We start from the raw sequence: 24652 nt of genomic DNA, 5'->3' as shown, positions 1-24652 counted from the left end.
TATTAGACTAATTATCAAGCTATGATCTAGTTTAGATGAGCGCTAGCATGGGTTAACATAACACTATAAAAACACCCCATCTTTATCCTGTCTCATCAAGGAGGTGTTAGTTAACAGGAGGAGGAATCTGATCAATCAGGAGCTAGCAAATGCTGTCTGGTGTCTACCTCACATAGACAGGTGATGGTCCCTGATGGCTCCTTGCACTTTTTATATTATTGTTTATTGTGATTTTATTAATGAATGTTGATACAACTTATGGATTGCCTCAAAAGGATTTGTATTGTGAAAGGTGGGTATAAATAATAGTAATAAATAACAAATAAATATTGTTGGTTTCATTAATGCCCTTCAGCCATTTATCCTGCATCCATACCTATTTACCATCTCCCAATTTGGCCATACCATTTCTTGAAAGAAATAGTCACTATATTGACCAGTTTAACCCTAGTGAAAAATAATATCTTTTTTTTACAAGTTTGTTATCAACGGAAACGAGGTTACTGATCCTACCTTCTAATATTTGAGACTTCCTTCAGCATAGTTCCTTAAAAGATCAGGTATTAACTAATGGTTATCTAATTGCTAATTCTACTGAAGACCCAATTTGGTCAAAAGACGGGTTAATTTTTTTAACATGAATAAGAATACGAGGTATTCTGCTCCTTCCTCCATTAGCACCTCTCTGGTGTTTTTATTGTGTAATAATAAAATTGCATAATTTATTATTTATTTATTTAGAATATTTATAATTATAAATATAAAAATTTTAAAATATAAAAATTTAGACAAGCTAAATTATGTGCCAAGAAAAACTTTATTTCACAACATCTATAAATTATGCAAATTGAGCAAATTTGCATCATTTCTCAAACTTTCTTTTCCCCTTGTTATTGTTGTTTTACATAATTCTGATTTTACTAGTCAACAGGTTATTCAGGGCATAGAAATCTCACCAATAAGTAATGATGTCCGAATTGTCAGTAGGCTTTGTTGACTTTGAAGCATTAATTTGTAGTCATAAGGGCTAGAAACTTGATTTTCCTTTACAATGAAATCTGAGTTACTCAGAATTCTGTAAGTAAAATTTTTTGGTGCTCTTTTGAATTATTTCATACACACAGGGTCCTGCATCGAGCAGGGCGTTGGACTCAATGGCCTCATAGGCCCCTTCCAACTCTACTATTCTGTGATTCTATGACTTAAATAATAGGCTATTCTATTAAGGAAAACAACTTAACAAACCTGAAGTTCAAGCCAACACACACTTTCCCATAGCAACAACTGGGGAAATGAACTAATCTGTTTGGCTAGAAATTTCCCTTGGCAACAAAGCTAATACAGAAAGTATAAATGAGACAGTTAGACGTATGAATGCATTTGCCATATAATACCCACTATTGTTGCTATTGGACTATTGTTGTACGGGCCAAAAGAGCAGGCAGTTGGAGAAGCAGGAGGGAGAATAAAAACTAGCTCATTTGGTACCTGAGGTGTGGGTGGGATTTCATCACAGCCCTTGAAATCCATATATGCATTTATACACATAAGATGCAATGTTGATTAGAAAGTGACTGTCAGTGAAACGTGAAGTTGATCCTAAGCTGACATGCCTCATATTGATAAAGCAGCCCATGGCCTTTCCAAGTCAGTTTTTTTTTAGGCACTATATACCAAGCTGTCAGCCTAAACAGCTTATTGTTCTCAAATCCAGGTTCTTGAGATGTGTGTGTTGTGTACGCTGCAGACAGATGCATAGAAAATGCATGGGGTTGCCTGTTCCTTTTCTTAAGGTTGCAGGGTTCTTTCCCAGCTGCTTACTCTTGGAGTAGTCTCTTCTTTTTTTTGTCAATGGCATGACTCTAGAATAAAGTGTTGGCAAATAAAAAATCTTAAAGAACAGTTCCCAAAGGCTATGAAGCATCAATTTCTACTTAGTAATATGCAAGTTGGAGTGGGATGATCCAATCAGAGCGTGGTAGAAGAAACAAACCCAACGTCCCTGCCTGACAGAGTAAAATTGGCCTTTTCCTTGGTACAAAGTACAAAATCATGTGCTGTAGAGCGAGCACAGAGAATTCCCCTCTTTATGCATTGTCTTTCAGACCTGGTCAGTAGATGATATAATCAGACACGAGTTCTTATTTTATTAATTCCCTATCAAATTGCATTCCTAACCAATCAGGAGGAAGATAAATGAATACTAAAAGTGATATATCACAATGTTTTTAAGAAGATAGCACATTCCTTAAGATGTCTTGCAAAAGTATTTCCAAGAAAATAATGCCAGCCATTTCTGATCATTTTTACAAATTCATCTATATTGTTGGCTTCTTAACAAATTTGTCAGTTTGACCGTTGTCTCACTTGTAAGTATCCAGAAGCTTGCTCTTGATTTTGGAAATTAGCCTACTATATAGTTCCTCCATTACATTTTCAGACATGTGGTTTTCAGCACAAAATACACGCTTTTAGTATGAGTAGGGAAATTTCTGATTCTACTCCATCCTCACTAGCACGAAAAAAGTGTAACCTCTACCTATAAAGCGGAAAATATGTGTGTGTCACGTATGTCCGGAAATGTTGACCCACTTCCACATATGGTGCTGCCTTAATGCTGTTCACCCAGATAGGTCTTTGTGTACATGGATCAGAAAAAAATCTAAAAACCTGAATTTGGGGGTTTTAAGTATTTTTGAAGAATTTAATAAAAAAAAACACCTAGGTTTATGCCTATAATTCCCAGCATGCCTTGGGTGGAACTCCCAGCATGCCTTGGGTGGGAGGCCAGACTTTGGCAGCCATTGTGATTCCTGTGCTCAGTTTCAAGCAGTGAACCCAATTCCACATAAAAGGAAACAACCCACATAAATGGGCTGCACCCATTTGTGGTGGAAATGAATTTAATTTGTTTAAAAGTTAACTCACAGGCCTAGCTACTGTTTCACTGTTTCACCAGCACAGCAGGCCTAGCTACTTCCCTACTATATGTTATTCAGATATCTGGGCAAAGCCAGGCATATTTTGAAAACATATTTTTAGGTTTGCATCTTTTTTAGCTGGTAGAAAGGGTGTTGTGTGTCCTGATTGTATCTTGAAGTTTGATACCCGTATTTCTTCGATTCTAAGACGCCATCGATTCTAAGACGCACCCCATTTTTAGAGATGTTTATTTGGGGGAAAAGGGCATCTTAGAATCAAAGAAATACTTCCCTCACCGCCCAGCCAACCTCACCCCCCCCCCCGCGCTTTCTTCTAATGGTTGTGTCCTTTTCTTTTTTCCCTCTGTGAGAGAAGAAACTGCCGTTTGCGCGGGAAGAAAGGGAGTCGTTGAAACAAAGAGTAAACTTAACTCTCCAGTCCCGCTCTTTACTTGTCTGTGCACCAGTGGACGACGACACACGAGTAAGTCCCATGGAAATCGATGGGACTTACGAATAAATTTGCCTAACAAAAAACCAGGCGCTTACCCAACCAGCTCCTCCTCGCTCGCATGGCTCGAGGCTGCTGCAGGAGCTTCCTCTTTTCCTCTTACCGTATTGCTTCGATTCTAAGACGCCATCGATTCTAAGATGTAGTCCATTTTTAGAGCTGTTTATTTAGGGTAAAAAGTGTGTCTTAGAATCGAAGAAATACGGTAGCTGCTCTGGCCAAGGCATGATGAGAGGGGTAGGCTTTTCAGGTAAAACAAAAAATATGGTATATCACGAAACTCTAATTTAAAATAAAGTTCTTATTGACACAATTTCCCATTTATTCTAACAAAACAATTTACTAACTCAACCAAAGTAAAAAAAAAAAAAAACCAACCAACCTAAAGATGAATAAGTTGCATCAAAATTTATTATATATCAAATAAATGTTATAAACATTGTTCACAGACCCGAGCAACACCGGGCATATCAGCTAGTCTTACATAAATTTAATGAACAATATTCTCACTTGATATCAGCTATAATACATCATTGTATGGATACCAGTGGGTTTATGACAATGGCAACCAAGTATGCATGTGGTATTCATACCTTAGGCAGCCAGGTATCTTGGCAAGCACTTCACCCTATTCAGTTGCTATGTAAAGTCTGGCGGTAGAAATATAATGCTTAACAAAACCAATTTAAGGGCTTTCATTTTTATTTCTTAATTGGGATATGTACAATATTGGGGTATGTACAATATTAATCTCTCTGCATGATCTTTTCTCTTGAAATTAAACACGCCACATATAAAAGAAAGAATGAAAGCTTTAGCTCAGTTGCCCCCCCCCCATCCTCCTGACCCTAAAAAATAAAAATAAATCCCTTGCTGTATTGATGTTTTTAGCTTATTTGTAATGGAAATCTATCTCAGTTGTTGCCATGCAGGAGGCATTCCTTTACAGTGGGATCCATAAACTGCACTCTCACAGGAAGGATTGTTTTTGTTGACAAAAATTGATCGGGTTTTAACTTTTCACATATATTTCCATGTGTTTGTTCCATCAAGACATTGAACGGGCAGACTGTGCATCTACTCTCTCTCTCCCTCTGCTATGTGATCTTTCTTTCATCTTTCTTTCAGGAACCCCAGGAGGATTAAGCTTCTTGCTTTTTTTTAATCTGTCCATTAATTACTTGTGTGCTAGGGATTGTTACATTCTAGAAATAAAAGGAAATACTTGTGCTTTATTGCTGTCTGTGGTGACCTCAAAGCTTCTGCTTAATCCTATTTTTGTTTGTTTGCCTGGGGATTACTTGTGTCTGAAGAGTGTCCCCCCCTCCCTGTCCTGGAGGCCGTTTTTTTGCCTCCAATTAATAGCAATGAGCATTCTGTAATTTGGGTAGTTTAGTGGGAGGGTCTTTTAATCATGATTAAAGGCTTGTGGAATGGACCTTGGGCTTCTTCCCCGACTCAACAGATCCCATCTGCCTTTCTATCAGAACTGGCCTAAACCATATTTAGGGCTAATCCGTGTTTAACCGGGTTGGAAACTAGCTTTAAACAGGACTGGGGACTGGAAGAAGGAGCCACATGAACTCGCAACCCATTCTCAATCCATCTTCCATGCCCTATTCCCTCCCTCCTTCAGAGCTAGCATGCCCACATAATAGTGTGGAATGTGGTTGCATAAGTGTGGCCTCTGAGACTGATTAGACAATATTGCGGCATCACTACTTACTTATTTACTTATTTATGCAGTCAGCCCCTTCCTGACTGCATAGAGAGCCCAGTCTTATTCAGCATCAGTCATTTGTCTCCATATGCTTTGAAATGATCATCTTACCCAAACTTATTGCAGTCCCCAGAAGTATGATGCAGTTTGCAGAACAGTAAAAGGGTAGAAGTGGAGGTTTGGTCTGTTTGAGAAAGGAGCTGGTATGGCTTTATAGCACTTGGCTGAATGAGCCAAGCCAAACTTTTTGGACCCCTGCATGTGACCATCACAGACACTGGTTTTACATTGCATCTACGTAAGCAATACTCACCTCCTGTTTTCTAGCACCCACTAAAAAACACCGCATGTCACGTATTGCAGCTTGTTCACAGTAGTAACCCCAAGTTGAACCCCACAGAGAATTGCAGCATAGTGTACCTGTGTGATACATGGGTTGTAAACACCTCTTAGTTTATGTTCAGACTTTCATTTTTAGATGTATACTTAAAGCCCATAATGTAGGCCCTCTGATTTCACATCCATTCTAAGTGAAAGACCCTTCCATATAATAATTTTGTAAGCACATTTAGTGGTTGCAAGTTAATCCTTGATGTCTTCATTTGTTCTCTTTTCAGCTCATGTTCCTTAGGTGTTTTTTCTGTTTTAGTCATTTTCTCTCCCGGCTATTGAAGTCCATTTTTGTTCTGATTTGTCATTCGGCTGCTACTTTATTGTTCTTAATTTTTTCCAGCAGCAAAAGGTGATGGTGTAACAACATGTATTATTCTCTTGCCATTCTTTTTATACATCCTCTCTACCTATTTGCTTCCAGGAACATCTTCTGTGCTTCTGAATTTAATAATGGTGGGTAAATCCTGACTTTTTAATTGGCAGCTTTCCTTTGCTTTAATCCCCCTCTTGCTTTTCATTCTCTGCTCTCTATATACCAGGCTCATCTGGCTGCTGTGATCTTTTCTGTTGCTTTAATTATGGAGTGAGGCAGCTGAACGTTTAAGTTTCATATTATTAATAGTGCCTTGTTCAAAGTTTTCAGTTGCAAAGCAAATGTTGAATCATCTGAATTTGGCTAGGTTTGAAATTATACCTGGATGTGTTTTTACCATTCCTATTCCCAACAGATTATACAATGGCACTGATTAGCTGCAGCATTTTGTAATACCACTTAAAGCTTTATCACGGTGGAGTACTGCCAGTAATAGTCTTTAATTCACTTATATGTACCAATTCATCCCTGTCAGGCTTCTATTCATTTCTTCACTGTCGTGCTCTGTCCCTCGCTCCTGTATAATGAGGTATGATGTCTCCCCACTTAAATGGGGAGCGGGGATGCAGAACCCCCCCCCCAATAAATTGTGTCTGGTCTTTGACTTTTCAGACAACCAAGCCCCCTCTGCATTTATGTCCCCACAGTATTGCATTTCTCACATGAATTTGTTCAGCAGAATCTTGGGGTTAAAGAAAGATATGGAGAAACTGGCACTGATAACACTGTTGAGTAATTCAGATGTTTAAAAGATGGAAGTTTTTAACAGGCATCTATGACCTGCTTTTTAATATAATTTTCAGTGTAATGCATGCTTGTTCAATTTTGGTTATGTATGGACATATGAGCCACCAAGGTGCAAATGCTTGGATGGGGGATGGGTGCTTAGCTGTTGTGAATCGTGGTGGATTTGAAATTGACCTGCTTGCTTGATACATATATCAGAGCATGATTATAAAGCATCAAATGTTCCCTAAGGTTTTAGCTGGCATTTGTCTTGTATATGTAAACTGTTCATTGTTTAATACAAACTAACTATGAGCAATTTTGTGAAGCAGGCTCACTTCACTGTATTGGGTGTTAAAGCAAATGCTAATATTGGTTATTTTGTTTCCTAGGATTGGGGCAAAGCATCAGGAGCTACGGCAGAAGCAGACCAGGGGGCTTGCTGAGTATTCCACCGGCGCTGTGGGTCCACCACCTGATATTGACGATGATGAGACAGACCCAAATTATGCACGCGTGAATCACTTCCGAGAAATGTATCCAGGTGTCAGCGGCTATAGGCCATCTTCTCCACCTGTTTCCGAAACCTTTGGGTGCGATAACCCTCCAGCACCTGTGGACAGGGACCACTTAGAGGGACTGTATGCACGGATAAACAAGCCACCCCATCAGCATGCTCCTGTTGAAAGGTAATCCACATAGCACGGAAACCGTTTAATGCATGACTAGTTGTGTTTAAACGTAACAAAACGGCATAGCACCTGTACTACAATTTGAGGAGTGATTTTTTGGGTTGAGTGTCCTGTCTCTAAGACTTGTTGCCACAACATATCAATGGACAATACACACCGTTGGTTGCACTACGCAACATTATCGCAAACAGTGATATTATGCAAGCAGGATGAGGACTTTGGCGTGGTTGGGAAATAAACCAGTGGCCGTGTTCATGATCAGGATGTTAAGAAGCAAAGCTTCAGGCCCCTTAATTCCTAAATCAATTTTTCTTTTTTCCAGAAGAGAGATCCTTATTACTAAGTTTGCTTAAGCTCTTCCGTAATTTTGCTCAGACGGGCCGTGTGATTTTTAATGATCAAGGTTTTATATTTGCTTAAAAAGAAACAATACATATACTCTACATTTGCACCGGTAACAGTCAAGGTCATGATAAAATCGAAATCATTATAAAAAGGCACCTATTTCACAAATTGACTGAATTGACCTGCCTCAAATCCAATTGCAGTGCTTCGGAATCAGTAGCTCTCTTCTTTTTCTGCTCCGAAGAAGCTGTTGTTCTGCAGTCCTAAAAGACTTGTGTGTTCAAATTGCTTTTTGGCCCCCACAATCATTTGCTGCCCATTTGCTGCAAAAGCTGGTTGCTGGTACAGTGATTTACTGTGCATGCTTACAGTTTACATTTCCCCTGTTGTGTGATATTATGCACTTTCAATTAAGTTGGAGGGAGGACTGAGAATCATGGCACTTTTATGCAGACTGTAAACCGTGGCTTCGTAAGACGGATTACCTTTCAGGGTCTTTCCAATAACCAAGTAGGGGAGGAAGGAGCCATTCTTAATCCTTACTGTCAAGTTTCCAGGTTGGTAGCGTTAAGAAATACAGAAATATTTTTCTGTATAAGTTTTTTTTAAAAAATGGTAGCACGCACATTTCTAGGCGCAGTCATAGAGCCATCAACCAGGACATCCTAAAATCTGGCACTGGAGAATACAAAGAAATACAGTACTTGGTTCTGCTTCCTATGTACGTAAAAGTATAAGCAAGACTGTTAGTGGAACATAACAGAAAAGTGAGGAGGAATGTTTGTTACTGAGGCTTGTATATCTTGGTTGTCAGCACTATGATTTACTTCTACAATGTCTATGCAAATACATAGACTTAATATGTACTTTTCACTACAGAAGTAAATAGAATGGCTTTAAAAGGGATTTAATTGGGTCACTGTTGTTGGGACGAGAATTCTAAAAAGACCTTATGGTTTGGGCATAAACATGCCTGGTTTGTCTCCATTTTTGAAGCAGGAGCACTGGAGCGAGGATTGTTCTTGGAGAGAGGCAACTCCCCAAATCTCTCTGTAGCCAACCTTTGACGTTCCGTTGATTTCAGTCACCAGGATGTTTTAGATGTGGGCATTATCTTTGTTCTGCCTGTCTGTAGTCCATGTTGTAGAGTTAAGGTTTTTAGTGAACTAGACCAAAAATTACCTGATGGATGTAAATTGCCATGAAAGGGGTGAGAATCCCTGAGGTCTTTTTTCACGCACGATGAAGGCCTTTCTGTTCACCCAGGCCTTTGAAATCGCTCATGTAATCTGGGCCTCTCAGCTTTAACATCTATATGTTTAATTTTGTGGTACTGTGAGTTTTGTTTTATTGTTATAGTTTATGTTTCTTTTGATTGCATGGTTTTATACCCAGAATCATTCAGAGAAAAACTGCCCCCACTTCCCCAAAAAATGTCTGCAGGGGTTGGAATTTCCTGAATTTTTGCAGCCGAAACTCTCCCCACGGTCTGTTCGATCCCAGCGGAAGCTGGTTTCAGGCAGCCAGCTCGGGTCAACTCAGCCTTCCATCCTTCCGAGGTCGGTAAAATGAGTACCCAGTTAGCTGGGGGAAAGGTAATAATGGCCGGGGAAGGCAACGGCAAACCACCCCGCTATAAGGCCTGCCAAGAAAATGTCAGCGAAAGCTGGTGTCCCTCCAAGAGTCAGTAATGACTCAGTGCTTGCACAAGAGGTTCCTTTCCTTTTTCCTATTCCCTTTAGTTTTTCCAGCCAGCCTTTCATGTCTCTACACATGGTAAATGTCCAATTATGGAGTAAATATAGGTTCATATTTAACAGCTGCTACATATAGGCCATATTAAATTGCCCCTGTGATAGTTGTCTACACGTCAACCTCACCATATAGATCAGACGATTTCCTTCGTACCATTGCAATCCTCCGAATAAAACAGATTTATTTATTTATTTATTACATTTATATACCACCCCATAGCTGAAGCTCTCTGGGCGGTTTACAAAAGTTAATGGCATGGAGAGAACCACTATTGAATGGTCATTTAATGTGGTGAGAATTCTGTTTCAGTTTGGTTTTGATAAGGATTTACCAATATTCACCAAGTTCTCCATATTTGGGGAAACAGACCTTGAGATATTTTTAAAATTCAATTGAGGAAGGCATTGAAAGTAATAGATTTGGCCATCCAGCCCCAGGCTTTTGAGTTCTTACTCCTTAGAAATTTGGTTTTCAATCATGCTTGTAGTGCCCAGTTAGGGTTACCATCTTCTTTTTAGCAGGTTCCTCATCTTTAACAGCTATATTTCAAGCAGTTACATCATGATCTTCTTCTTATTGGGAATTTTGGTTAGAGCAGATGGGCGAGAATTTCATTTCAGTTTGTTTTTAATAAAATTCACAAAGTTTTTCTCATGTGAAAGATAAAAGAATTTGAGTTTTTAAAACTTTGAATGTAGGAGAAAGTGAAAGTGGCAGACTTGCCCATCTCTACTGGAGAGAGCCACCATAAAGTGCCCTGCAAATGGCGGCAGTTTTGTGTGTGCTGTTTCCTCAGAAGGTCAAGTATGAAACCTGATTTGTCCATCAAACAGGGATAAAGAAAGAAAATGGAAATGTCTTGTTACCCAGAACAAAGTCATTTCATTTTTGTAAGGGTTCAGCATTTAACAGCTGGTTTATTATGCAGTAGTTTCTCCAGTCTTTGCTCTCAGCCTTAATTGCTCTTCGTGTTATTTTATCACAGTTAATTTTATTTTAGCCTAATGCATCTTTTTCCCACCTCTGACTCACAATCTTTGTCACACAATGTGAGGACCTGAGAAATGACATAAATGAGTTGGGTTCCTCACCACCAACTTTTTTTTTTTTATTTTATTTTACTCTATTTTTATTTTGTTTTAGTTTCAACAAACAAAACCTAGATGATCTCATCTGAGTTTTAAAATTCCTGTCATGGGCCATTACTATAGAGAATTGAATTAAAACTCATGCATTGAACCAAGCAGTCACTTTTTCCCCTTATGAAGAATGTATTATCATCCCTTTAATGATTTTATAAAATTATGAGGCTGCTTATAATAAAAGATCCCTGTGGCTTGATCAGTGTACCTAATACTGATAAACAATTAGCCATGAATCTACAAAGTGCCCTATTTTTATGTCCTACTTCTTGTTTGCCTCTATCCCAATAATTAGAAATCTGTCTGCACTTCAAAGGATCAAAAAGAACCCCCAATACAAGTACTAAAACTATTTCTTCAGTAGTATAGTATTAATCCCTTCTGTTGAATGCTTACAGCATGAACCTATAGTAATTTTGATGGATACCAACTTGAGCTACCTTCTTAGAGTGTTGGTCATGTTTCTTTCAATGGGATCCCATTGTTTGTCATAAATTCACATAATTATCTTGGCTAAATACTTTGAGTAGTTGTTATATTTTATCAAGCTACGCTGTCTTCACATTGTTTGAAAGCTTCGGTGTAGTGTTGTAGGCTGAGGGAGCAGAGGTCCGTGGTAGTGTCCTTTGTGTACAAAAGGTTTCAGTTCTAACCCTTGACATCTCCAGTGAAAAGGATCTCAAGGAACAGGGCTGAGCTGGAATACAGACCTGGGGCGGTGGTGGGATTATTACTTGTCAAACTAGTTAGTATTAGGCTAGGTCGGGGTAGGCAATGTGATGCCCACGGGCACCAATGCTTTACCTCTTCCCATTTTTCTTTTCATTAACACATTTTCTTACCAACAGTTGGAATTCCCATGAAATAGGTTTCTGTTGGTTCAGCCCCCACCTTTGCCTTGTACTCAGTCTTTTGGGCTGGTGTACCTGTCCCTTGCCCCGCCTCCCATAGCAGCCATTTTGTGGTGGTGCCCAGGACAGTTTCTCAAATTGCCAAATGTGCCCACAGCCCAAAAGGTTTGCCTACTCCTGGGCTAGATGGGTCAATGATCTGACTCCGTGTATGGCAGCTACGCATGTTATTCTTCTTATTATTATATTTATTTGTATCCCGCCTTTTGCCCAATATTGGGCCTCGATATTGTCCAAGCACTTGCAGCAGTATGCTGAATTTCGGTTAAAGGTCGGTCCATGCTTTACTTTTTGTATTTGGGAACTGATTTGCAAATAAAAAATGCACACAATCATTGACACTCTTGAATGGTATGAAAATCTATGAGTGGTCGGTGTGGGTTGAGCCCTCACTCACATGCATTTGCCCCTGTTTCCAAACAGAAGATGGTGGCAGATTTTGGCGTTAAACTCCTCCACATTTTTATTTAGGCATCTGCAAAAGAGAGGATAACCCTTCCAATGAATGCCAGTTAGTCAGCCTATTTAGGGTTGAGCTTTCAATGCCAAGGGAATGGCATTGAAAGCTCAATTCTAACATGTGACTGTATTTAAACTTTAAACACCCTGCAGGGTATTTAAAGTTTAAATATCTTTAAATTGCTCTTCTCTCCACTCACTGATCACCCATCAGAGATAAGAATGGGACTTCTTACTCAGCGCTTCTTTGCTTTGCTTTCTCTGAAGTCCTGCTTTCTGCTGTTTGTTTCCCACAGCCCAGCTGATCAGTGGGTGGGGGGTGCACAACCTGCAACCACGAGGCGTGGATGGCCCATGGGTTGTGCACCTCATTTTAGATGATTGACTATGAACCATGGCAAAACTTTGGCTCTCACATGCCTCCTTCCCTTTCGTCCTTCTACAGGCACAAGAGGAGGAGAGTGAAAGGTGTTTATTTTTTTGTGACTAAACCAGTTTGCTGTTATATATGAACCCATTCTCATTCTCTCTCTCTCTCTCTCTCTCTGGCACACACTCAGACACTTCCCTGCGCGTATCAAATATGCTTGGCTACATGTGGTTTTAGCACTTAAATAGGATAGGCTTGGCAACAGATGCTGTTCAAATGCATGTGATGGATCATGCTGTTTCGATACTTCACTTGTCCAAGTTCTTTACCGTCTTCATCTCAGTGCCACTTCACCTGCACTTTTCCTAATATGGAGTTCAATACTTGTGTAGGGAAAATGAGTAAAGTGCAAGGAATAACTGGCGAAGATCTGCGAAGGGCTTGGCAGAACAAAAAGGCCTCTTACCATAGCTTCTCACTGTCTCTGTTTCGTTGTTGGTGTAGGCAAGAGCACAACATATGACTAGGAAATGTGTCACTCTGGTTCTGCATTGGACCCATATGACCAGAACTGTTCTTACTGAAATCAGGAGCATAATTGCAACTTAATTACAGTCATACCAAGGCTCAGTTCAGACATAGTTTTAGCTAACTATAGTCTGAGTTTCAGAACTTAATGGGCAAATAATGGTTTGAAAGTAAATATTTGGTTTTGGGTGGTGTCCAACAGGGCACTGCTGCCACAGAAATTCTGTTGTGCCCCCGCCACTTCCATTCCTCAAGCAAGACCCGCAGCTTGCACAACGGAGATTTAGCGCTTCTGGGAGCAACTGGAAATGCTCGTTTCCAGAGCAGAGCAGGTCAGCAGAGCACAGATAAGGGAGCATCACCGACTTCTCCCAATCCAGGGACAAGTCTTTCCACTCATTTCCGGGCTTCCCTTCTAGTCGGCATGAGCCTCTAGAAATGACCCATTGCCCATCACTATGACTTGTCAGTTCAGGCATCACATCAAAGCATCGTTAACCCCAACTGTGGTTTGGAACCCCACTTCAGATGATGGTTTCTTGTTGTAGTTTGTGATCTGTTTGCAAAGCAGCTTCATCTGGTTCATCAGCCTCAAACCTTTTACAAACTGCATCTGGTTCATCAACAAGATAGGGATAGTTAGCTGGATAGGGATAGTTAAGCCACAGTATTCAATGCTGTAGTAACCTCCAGGTTGGATTACTGTAATGTATTATATCTGTGGCTGACCCTGAAAATGGTTCAGAAGCTTCAACTAGCACAGAATTCAGCTGCTAGAATTCGGATTGGTTTGCCTGGTAGGGTTATTTTCCACAGTTCTGAAGGAGTTACATTGGCTGCATATTGCTGTTGAGCCCAAATAAAGATACAGATGCTTATATTTAAAGCTCTAAACATCTTGGGGCTCAAATAGCTGAAGGAGTACTTCCTCTCATATCAACCATTCCATGCATTAAGGCCGTCAGAGGAAGCACTTCTCTGTACTCCTTCCATAAGAGGCATATATTTAAAATCTACAAAAGAGAAGGCCTTCACTGTGGTGGTGCCTCAGCCGGTGGAGGCTGGGTGCTCCGATTTCAGTAGGGCTCTGAATCCATTTTGGCTTCAGCCATAACCGGTCAGAAAAAGGAGAAACAGGTTCTCGGGATTCAAAATGTTTATTTTCACAAAGATATGTGAAAATAAACATTCTGCATCCTGAGAACCTGTTTCTCCTTTTTCTGACCTGTGTTGGATGCTCTCCTCAACTCTAGAATGACTTCCTCCCATGGAAAATCTGTATGGCACTCTCTGTGCTTTTTTCTGCACCCGGTAAAGATAGAATCACAGAATCATAGAATAGTAGAGTTGGAAGGGGCCTAAAAGGCCATCGAGTCCACCCCCCTGCTCAATGCAGGAATCCACCCTAAAGCATACCTGACAGATGGCTGTCCAGCTGCCTCTTGAATGCCTCTGGTGTGGGAGAGCCCACAACCTCCCTAGGTAACTGGTTCTATTGTCGTACTGCTCTAACAGTCAGGAAGTTTTTCCTGATGTCCAGCTGGAATCTGGCTTCCTTTAACTTGAGCCCGTTATTCCGTGTCCTGCACTCTGGGAGGATCGAGAAGAGATCCTGGCCCTCCTCTGTGTGACAACCTTTTAAGTATTTGAAGCGTGCTGTCATGTCTCCCCTCAATCTCCTCTTCTCCAGGCTAAACATGCCCAGTTGTTTCAATCTCTCTTCATAGGGTTTTGTTTCCAGATCCCGGATCATCCTGATGTTTTTATTTGCGCAGACATTGATTTTTTTTTAGTATTTTTATATTTTCTGATTTAAACATCTTTTGAACTGTTGAAATTATTTTATGCCTCTCAATTTTTGATGCTTAGTTTCTAGATTTGTTTTTATTGCATTATTTTGTATTTTTTTTTAGTAATTTCATGTGCACCGCCCTGAAGTCCTTTTGGAGATTAAGGCACGGTTTATAAATTTTTTAAGTAAATCAATAAATCATGTCAATCTGGGCATAATGCCAAACATAGTTTAGTTTCCTCAAACTGGATTTGGTATAATGTCTGAATTCAACCATTGAACTCATGCCTGAGCAGGAATTTGAACTTGGGGTTCTCCACATCTATTGCTGGCCAGGAGATCTTTTTTACCTTCTAAAACTTATTTTCATCCTCACCCCACTCCCCAGTATTTCTCTCTCTTTATAATAGTTTTATTCTGTACACAATTCCACAATGTCCTTTAACCAAAAGTAGGTTTCCTTTAATAAGCAGCACAGTAATAAGAATGTTATTGTGTGTGTGTGTGTGTGTGTGTGTGTGCACATTAATTTTTTTTAAACCTGCCATTTAATTTTAAATGCTAATATGTGTGTGGGTAATTAAGAAGCCAAAATTGACTATGAGGTTGCTAAGCTCTAAGAATGGGGGAGAGAGATCATTACGCCTCTGCTCATGGATAGCTATTTGCAAGCCAGCTGATAATGTGCAAAATGAAGATTTCGTAAGTGGCATTTTAAATGAATGGTTAATGGCTTGAAGATTAATTAAATAGTCAGAGTTGTTCAAAAGGGAACCTGCTAAAATCTTGTTTATAGGCCAGCCGCTTGTATAGTAGACGCGCAGCATGGCTGTGGTATTTCCATCTTGCAAGCAAGCGATTTAGAGCATTTTTACCCTTGAACCAAAAATATATATCTTTCCATAATATGTTTCTTAATTAATAACTGCAGGGCAAAAAAGGCTTTAATGCAAAATATGTTACTGCTAAATAAATACCATAAAATACATGATAAAACCTTGAATTTATTGTTCAACTAGTATAGCCGGTGTTCCTGGGATGGTGTGGAGAGTCACATTTTGCCTGCTACAGAACGTTGCTCCTTTTGAATGCTGGGGGAATGCATTATCCCTTCACCGAAAATGCCAGCTTGGGGGAAAACGTCTGGATTTCAAGGCAGCTGCAGTAACGTGATTGTCTGGAAAGACTATTAATGTGCAGTTTCACAACATCGAAGCATGCAGGTCACCACAGATTTAAGCAATGCTTGTTGTGTTGCAGAAGGGTAGTTGTTTCACAGAGAAAAGCATTCAGGGCTTTATTTATTTATTTATTGCATTTTTATACCGCCCAATAGCCGAAGCTCTCTGGGCAGTTCACAAATACATGATAAAACCTTGGATACATTTGGTGCAGAGTCACGTACACTGTGCATTTTGAATGCCCTTTTGTTGTTGCAGTGCACATAGTCTGACTATCTTGTTTACTTGGGCCCATACCAAAGAACATGGATATCTGTGTTCTTGTTTGTGCGAGGGCCAGTCCTCTTCAGCAGGCTTTCCACAACACAAACTGGTAACTATAATTTCGTAGCTTGATAGTATGAAAGTGCAATTAAAGACCTGCCATTGCAACTGAAGCTTTCTCATCCAATTGACGACGTGCCTGTCAATGGCAGAACATGCCTACCGAGCAATGAGCTTATCACTTAACAAAATCCATTCAACTGGCAGCCCAAATTGCTTTTGAGTCAGTCCGCAAGGCAGCACAGAAATGATAATCATGAAAATTGAAAAGCAGATATTCCTATTCCCAACAGGTGGTGGTGATGGAAAGTTTTCGGACACAGACAACAGCATAGCCCCCAGTTTGACGAAGAGAAGCAAAGGATAAAGCCTTCACAAGCCCATTTGCAACTCCCAAGTTCTTCCCTGCAGTGATTAGCATGATTAAGCAGGGATGTCAGGCCTAGTTCTCCCATCTATATCAAAATAAATACTTCAGTTGACCAGGTGACCTCATAAGCGTGAGGTCAGTATGGAGCAACCAAGAGAGCTCCCCTGGCAATTATTACATGCTGCTTACTGCACAAGATTTGTTAGACAGTGATGGAGAGTCTTAATGCATGAAGTGGAAGAGGAGGACACGTACAATGATGATTAAGATGACAGTAAGCTGGAAACAGCTGCAACACCCTCCTTGGATCTAAGATGAAGGCCACCTGGGTTGGCTACTGTGTCTGATTTTAAGGAGAGGCGGGAGGGGGGGAGTGTGTGACAGTTCTCCCACTGCATACGATTCTATACTTCAGTTGTTTTTAAAAGAAAGAAAGTCATTGTTAATGTCTGTAGACAAATGTCGGCAGTCATTATTTATCGTTTATGTGTATACATATCTCTATATACATTGTTGCTGATATACGCAGCACGCAAATTGAGTCGTATTTTAAGAAGTTACCGATGTTAAGAGCAAAAGAAGAGCCATGCTCCATTTAGAAATCCCAACAGTCCTTCCACACTGTTTGTTTCTGGTGTTCAGAGGTACACTGCCTCTGGAGTTTCTGTTTATCCATGAAGGCAAATATTTATTGGCCCACCTATTCCCCCATCACCACATCGTGTGGCAGTGAACATAAGTTAGCTATGTGTTATGAAATAATATTCATGGTCTCTGTGCATTTCCACATTGGGAACTACGTGTGCTGTTGAGACCTAAGGGGTGGGGTGGGGTGGGGTCAGCATGTGAAAGGCATTGCATTGGATCCAAAGGTCCCAGTTGAGCTGCAATTGGTGGCAGAGGGTGAAAGTGACTCATGTCAGAGTCAAAGGGCCCTCCAGACCATTGCCTTGATGGCCCAAAGTTTGTGGGGAGGTGGGTGAGTAGATGTGTCTAATCTTGTGTCTGGTCTTGATATGGAGAAAAATACGTTTCTTCTCTGTTTGATATGTTTCTTACCAAGTGATTAGCTAATTAAAAGAGCTAATTATGGGGAGAGTGGTCTGGGCTTTTTGTGGGAGAGTGTCACATTAGCTACATCTTATTCCTGAAGAGAAGAAGCAATGGGCTAAGTTTTTGTAAGAAGGGGAAATTTTGTTGTCAACATCACAAATAAATATGGCCTGCCATGTTCTGGATTACACTGCAAGAAATATTGTGGCAAGTGGTTGTTTTGTTTTTCTGAGAAGGGACGTTTGGCTGCAGTCCACTGCTTTGCCAGTTCAAATGAAGGCAACCATGGAAGATCACCCATTCAGAACTTTTTATTTTACCAGAAAGATGACTTTCTGGTATAGGTAATGAAAAATAGGTTCTCAGCCCAGTCCTTAAGGCTTACAGTTCCTCTTCCAATAGGACAAAATTTGAGGAGTTCAGGGACACCTCACATGTGTTGCTCCAGACATTCCCAGTCTATGCATTTTGAGACTTTGGTGCAGACTAGTGGGTTAATTCTATAATTTGTAACGGCTATGTGATGAAAGTTCATTCCTATTCTTCCTAACGTGCCAATTATGTTTTCAGATAATCAGTCCACCCCACAACTAGAGCAGGAAATACTTTTATAAAGAAACTGTGGTATCCCTACTCAATAATTAGAGACAGGATTTTGTTTGAGAAATTTTCTGATTGACTAAAAAGGTTATATTGGACTCAAACGCACTCACCCAAGTATATCAAAACGACAAAATTCAAAATGGCGTCATTGTGAAAAATCCTATTCTTTTAATGCAAACTCATATGGTTCACCATTATAATGTAAGAGACATTTATTTTCATATATGAACATACCAGCATCACAGGATGTCCCTGCTATCTGCAATACAAGGTAGTTCCACTGAGGTTGTTTGTTGGATGGTTGGGGGAGCTTGTTGTGAAGCAAACTTGGTCAACTGAAGACGGTCCAAATGGGAAAAAGCTCTGCATACTGCACATTAATGTGCTAAACTTGAGAGCTGTTAGAAATGCATTGATATTCTTGGTACCTATAGTGATGGACAAGATTGGGCAAGCCGCAGTCGATAACATGACATCTAAGTATTTTGTCAAGAAGCAGAGAGGCCCTGAATCAATCAGTATGTGCAAATAAGTTATGTGTATTTGGGAGTTATACAGTCTTTACCCCCTCACTGTTCAAGCAGTTCATATTGCACAAAAAATGGGTGGGCAGATGTCCTGAGCAGAGCAGGTGTAGTGAGTTATGTGCACTCTGCACTACAAATATATTATGCTGGGTTTTGGAATCTGTGGGTTTACACATCCGAGTTTATTTGTGACCAGACATAACTCCAGTTGTCCATGATTGTGCCCAAGGGCAAATCAAGCTGTGTTCTTCCTAAGAAAGTCATTGTGGGTGGTTTAAAATTGAGCTTTCTTGTTTGCCTTGTGCCTACCACTACCACTTATCAAAGTCTGATTCCTAAATAAAACAAGAGGGCACTCAGTATCCATTCCCAGCTGCTCCATATTGGCTGCAACAGGCATGATTTTACAACTCTCACACGACTAATGAGAGGCCAATCCCAGATCATACTGGAGAAGAGGTCACCTATTATAACCCAATATTCATTCACTTAATCAGTGCGGGAAATAATGACATAGTAAATTAATTTCCAGGAAAGTACAGGATGCATTTCTACAAGCAAAGAAGCAGTCTAAACATAAATCATATTCTTACAAGCAAAATTGTTTTTTAGGAATGGATGTTTAATAGACAAAGATTCCATGTCATGTGACATAAATTTTATTTTATTTTTATTATTTCCTTCCTTAAAGAGTCTTGTCTTTTCTCTTAAGATTTCATTGCTGCTTTTTGTGTAGGGAAAACCAGGCTTTGCATATTCTTAAATGTTTTTGAAAGATGTATTGAATATGTATCCTCCAATTTGAGGAACATTAATTGTCATAGCCTCACATTCACCTCCTGGTAAGTGAGTATGCTAATTTCCCAGTATGGAACTGCAATTGTGGTAGCAAAGAAGAAAACCCAGTGTAGTTCCTGTAACTGATGTTCACTGAGTGACTCTCTGGGCAGTCACACATCCCTCTCACCTTTCCCACTGTAGAAGCTTTAAGGTGTTCAGGAGAGGAGTTTCCACAGCAGCTTGAGAAAGAACTGAGGGGGGAGAGAATGGAGGATAAAACCATTAGCCAAGGGGAACAGAAGAGCATCTTGTACTCAAGAGAGAGCTTTGAATATTTTTATGGCTGGCCTGCACATGTATAGCATCCGTTGTGTGGCTTCACAGACAGCTCCTTGCTGAGCCTCATTAAGAGATAATGCAACTCTGTTTTCCTTCTGTGCGTTCTGAACATACTGGTGATCAATTTCATTGGGTGACCCCAAATTCTAATGTTGTAAGCAAGGGATTAAAATTTCTCTCTCCATGTTCCCCATGCTGCTCATAATTTTGAAACCTCTGTTACGTTTCCCCTTGAGTTACCTTTTTTTTTCTAAACTAAAAATCCCTAAAAAGGTTAACCTTTCCTCATACAGTACCTTTTCCAGAAGATAAACTATTTTGAGATGGGGCATTGGGGAAACCAAAACTATACCCAGTATTCCAAATATGGCTGCATCTTCAATTTATATAAAGACATTGTCATACTGACAATTTTATTTTCAGTCCTTTTCCTAATAATTCTCAATGTTGAGTTGGCCTTTTTCATTGACACTAAACTCTCACCCCATATCTTCAGCAAGGTTTCATCTTATCTCCAAGATCTTTCTTGGACAGTCATAGGCTATGTTTGGACAACACAATAGTCAATGGGTTAATAGCCAACTTCATGGTTGATTATCGAGTGGGTACTCCTCACACAACATGATTATACTCAACCATGGTGTGGATTAAGCCCAGCATTGAGTTGACTATTAGTCAACGGTGTGTTTGATTGACACATCCGCCACCGTCTCTTCCCCCCTTAGTCCTCCTGCTGGTATCCCATCAGCCATTGCAAGTTCTGCTGACTAGACTAGAGCAGGAGCTGCCACTTTGGTCGTCCTTGCCAGGGGAGTCTGTATTCACCGAAAATAATCAACTGTGTGTGACAAAATAGTCAACGGTGCCTACCACATGTCTTGATAACCAACGGTTGTTCAGATAATCAACTCTGCACAGCGCTGGTTATTTTGGCCGAATAACCAACCGTGGTGTGAAAATGTCCTGACAAATGACACAATAACCAACCATTGACTGTTTAACTCACCATTGGTTATCATGCCGTCTGAACGCAGTCAGTATCAAGTCAGACGACACCAGATGTCTATGATGTTAGGATTGCTTCCCCCAATATGCATCTAACTAACATAATGCTGATGCTATTTTGTTATTTATTCATCCAGTTTGGAGACATCTTTCTGAAGTTCATCACAGTCTGTGCTGCATGTCTCCATCTAGAATAGTTGGACATCATCTGTAAACATAGCTAACTCACTGCCCGCTATTGATTCCAGTTCATTTGTGAATGTTAAACAGTCCCGGTACTGATACAGATTATTGGGAAGCTTTATTCCTTCCAGTGTGAAAACTGGCCATTTATTCTATAAGAAGTTTCCAATACATAAGAGGACCTCTTATTTTATGTCTGCCAGAACTCCCCGTCTACATGCTTGTTGGCACTCTCAAAGAATTCTGAATGATAAATAAGGCAGGGCTTCCCTTTGCAGAAGCCCTGCTTATTAGTCTTCAGCAAGGCTTTTTCTTCTATAAGGTTATCAATAGTAGTTAATAATGATATTTTACTGTTTTCTTTGGGACATGAGTCAGGCTAATATGTCTGTAATTTCCCAAATTCCTCAGATCACGTTTTTAAAAAGTGATGTTGCATTAGCTACCCTCCAATGATCTGGAGAGGAGGCTGATCTTAATAAATTGTATAGCACCAGTTTCATATTTGAGCTTCTTAAGAACTCTTCAGGTGAATGTCTTCTGGTTTTTGCAACTTGTTATTTTGGAGTTTACGTTTCAGTATTAGAAATTTTGTCTTCTCTTTTTGGCATAGTTCCTCAAATGCCTGTCCAGAAAATAATGGTTTGGATATTGGTATCTCTGCAGAATCTTTCTCATGAAGATGAATTGTTCATTTAACTTCCCTGCATTCTCCCTGTCCTATTTCAGTGCGCCTTGACATATCAATTGCATAAAGGGGACTCCATGTGATTAAAGCGAGACAGAACTACACACCAATATACATGTGTTAAGCATCAGCTGCAACTGAAAACATATAGAGAATCCGGTTCACATGGAAGCCTATGCACGTAGAGGAGGGCAACCAGGATGATCAGGGGTCTGGAAACAAAGCCCTATGAGGAGAGACTGAAATAACTGGGCATGTTTAGCCTGGTGAAGAGAAGATTGAGGGGAGACATGATAGCACTCTTCAAATACTTGAAAGGTTGTCACACAGAGGAGGTCCAAGATCTCTTCTCGATCCTCCCAGAGTGCAGGACACGGAATAATGGGCTCAAGTTACAGGAAGCCAGATTCCTGCTGGACATCAGGAAAAAAATCCTGACAGTTAGAGCAGTACGACAATGGAACCAGTTACCTAGGGAGGTTGTGGGCTCCCCCACACTAAAGGCATTCAAGAGGCAGCTGGACAAGCATCTGTCAGGTATGGTTTAGGGTGGATTCCTGGACTGAGCAGGGGGTTGGACTCGATGACCTTTTAGGCCCCTTCCAACTCTTCTATTCTATGATTCTATGATTTTATGAACACCAGGGCAGGGAAGCCATGCAGTAGGGCTAGCAGTACAGCCTCACTGCCCCTTAGTTGCATGGAGCTCCCTCTGGATGCCTCAAGGCCACTAAGGTGGGGAAACGTCCTACCACTATCACTGTTTTTTCTGCTCCGGAAAGATTTAAAGAAATGTTTGCTGAGTTTTCTTTAGCAATTTGCTCCTCAAATTCCTTCTGCGAGGAGCAAATTGCTAAAGGCATTAAAATCAAGTTCCAGGGCCAGCCTCGCTTAGCTTCAGCAGTCAAACAACGTCATGTGCTTTTAGTCATGAAGCCCTAGGACACCATTCAGTCACTTTTCCTTATTTTCATGTCTCATCCTTTTCCTGTTGCCACGATCCCTCTTCCCCCACCCCAGAGGCCAAAAGTCTCTTCATCCTCCATTGTACAGCTGTCACACATTATTGTCACGGTGTGTGCCCTTCCCCTCTCAATTCATCTCTGAGGGAATAAGAGCTTTAGTGTCTTGCCAAGAAGGCGTTAGATGAGAGTACAGTTACAATGGAGAAAAAGGGCAGCGAGGTGCCAATATTTTTGCCGTCTTTACAAATAATCTGAATAATCAGCCCTTCTGACAGCCCATTGTTGTGCTTGATTCTCCTCATTCATTTAAAATTTAAATGATGATACATTATAATTTTCAGTGTAATAGTTACTTCAGGGTGTTGTCTGTCAACTCAGTAATCACTGAAAACATAGCCTGTGCAAGCTTCTGCATTTATCAGCTCTAAACACTTCTGCCTTTGGGCTTTTAAGCCTATTCAGCCCAAGATGTGAGTTTACCTCATAACTAGGTAGGAGCCTTCTATAATGATTAAAATGTGTCAAAGGGGATGCGTTTAATTTATTGGGAGTGGAGCGACGGGGTGGGGTGGGGGGTGGGAAACCTCCATGTGCAGTTTAAGGATATCAACCCAAAGTGTTGTAAATTCAAGTTTTGAGTTTGGAAGAGAATCTTGAAAGTGACTGTAACATATGTAGTTGGGGGGAAAGGGGGGACGCATACAGCACTGATGGAAGGGGTAAAAATTCACTCTTTCGGAGTAAAGGGGAGTGCTATTTTCTGTTTCTGAACGGCTGTAATGCTCAATAATTGCCTGAAAGGGCTGCTTTAATTGAGCACTTCTGTGCAGTAAGTGTTCTGCTAACCAGGGGACCTGAAGTGCTTCTGATCCGTCTGCAGGTAATGATAGAGGAGGCTCGGTGCAACGCATGTCCTTGCTTTACAAATCAGCAGCTACTTCTGCAACGTGATGGAGGGGTGTGGGGGAGAGGGGGAGAGGGCTTTGGGGAGCAGCATTAAATCAGCAACAAGCCTGTCTCTAATTGTTATTGATTGTTAAGTGCACAAATTACAGGGAAGTAGCCCATGCAAGTCCCTCACCTGAAGAAAGTCTTGTTTCCTTCCTTTGATATTTTCAGTAACTGTGCCTCCTGATTTGTAAGAATACAGAGGCAGCTATTTTGTGCCTGTATTGAAGAAAATAGCAATGTTTATGCAGTTGCTGCTGCTCCTAAATGAGTGGAGGGGGGTCGCGGGTAAGAGCACAGAAAACGGGGACTGATCTTTTCCTTCTTTTCCTTGTAAATGCCACTGTCTGCATTAGTGTTGGTGCTTTGACCTCCATGCGGCCGAGTTTGAGAAGCCTTTTCCACCTTGAGCAATAGGGGGCTGTCTCAGAAAATCTCATTCTCGCATCTTGAATGCTGATGCCAACTTGGAAATATCTTTATCCATTCAGCTATTTCTGGTTAAACCTGCTCCACTTTAGTGGCTATTCTTGGGGTGCTTTACTGTAAAGAAAGTTTTATTGGAATGAACTGTACTTACCATCATGTGAAGGGACGTGTTCAGGCAACACACTAAACCATGGTTAGGCTGCTAACCCTTTTGCAGCAAAGGGTTAGTGAGCATGTTTAAACCATGGTTATGTAGCCACAATGGTTAGGAATGGTTCACACAACCCACTAAGCCAGTGGTTCTCAACCTTCCTAATGCCCGACCCTTTAATACAGTTCCTCATGTCGTGGTGACCCCCAACCATAAAATTATTTTCGTTCTTCTCTACACGATCCATTGTCATGGGATGGTTTGCTAATGAAAATAATACATAACAATAGCTTTAATAATACAAAAGATGATACATGACATAGTTCAGTCAATACAGTTTCCTAAGACCATCGGAAATATGTGTTTTCCGATGGTCTTAGGCGACCCCTGTGAAAGGGTCATTCGACCCCCAAAGGGGTCCCGACCCACAGGTTGAGAACCGCTGCACTAAGCCACAACGTTTAGCTC

The 24652-nt window shown here is 40.6% G+C and overlaps 1 protein-coding gene across 1 annotated transcript in view; it reads left to right on the top strand.

The window, feature by feature from the left end:
• The window catches only part of PARD3B (par-3 family cell polarity regulator beta), a 542042-nt gene that overhangs the window by 390558 nt on the left and 126832 nt on the right, over nucleotides 1-24652 (top strand). The window contains exon 20 of the mRNA XM_063116135.1: nucleotides 7037-7333. Within this exon, the coding sequence (XP_062972205.1) occupies nucleotides 7037-7333 (297 nt within the window). The remainder of the gene's footprint in view (nucleotides 1-7036; nucleotides 7334-24652) is intronic.

This window comes from Elgaria multicarinata, chromosome 2 (genome assembly GCF_023053635.1).
Source record: "Elgaria multicarinata webbii isolate HBS135686 ecotype San Diego chromosome 2, rElgMul1.1.pri, whole genome shotgun sequence".
Classification (NCBI taxonomy): domain Eukaryota; kingdom Metazoa; phylum Chordata; class Lepidosauria; order Squamata; family Anguidae; genus Elgaria; species Elgaria multicarinata.
The sequence above is the reverse complement of the archived record's forward strand: the minus strand, read 5'-3'. Positions and strand labels throughout refer to the sequence as shown.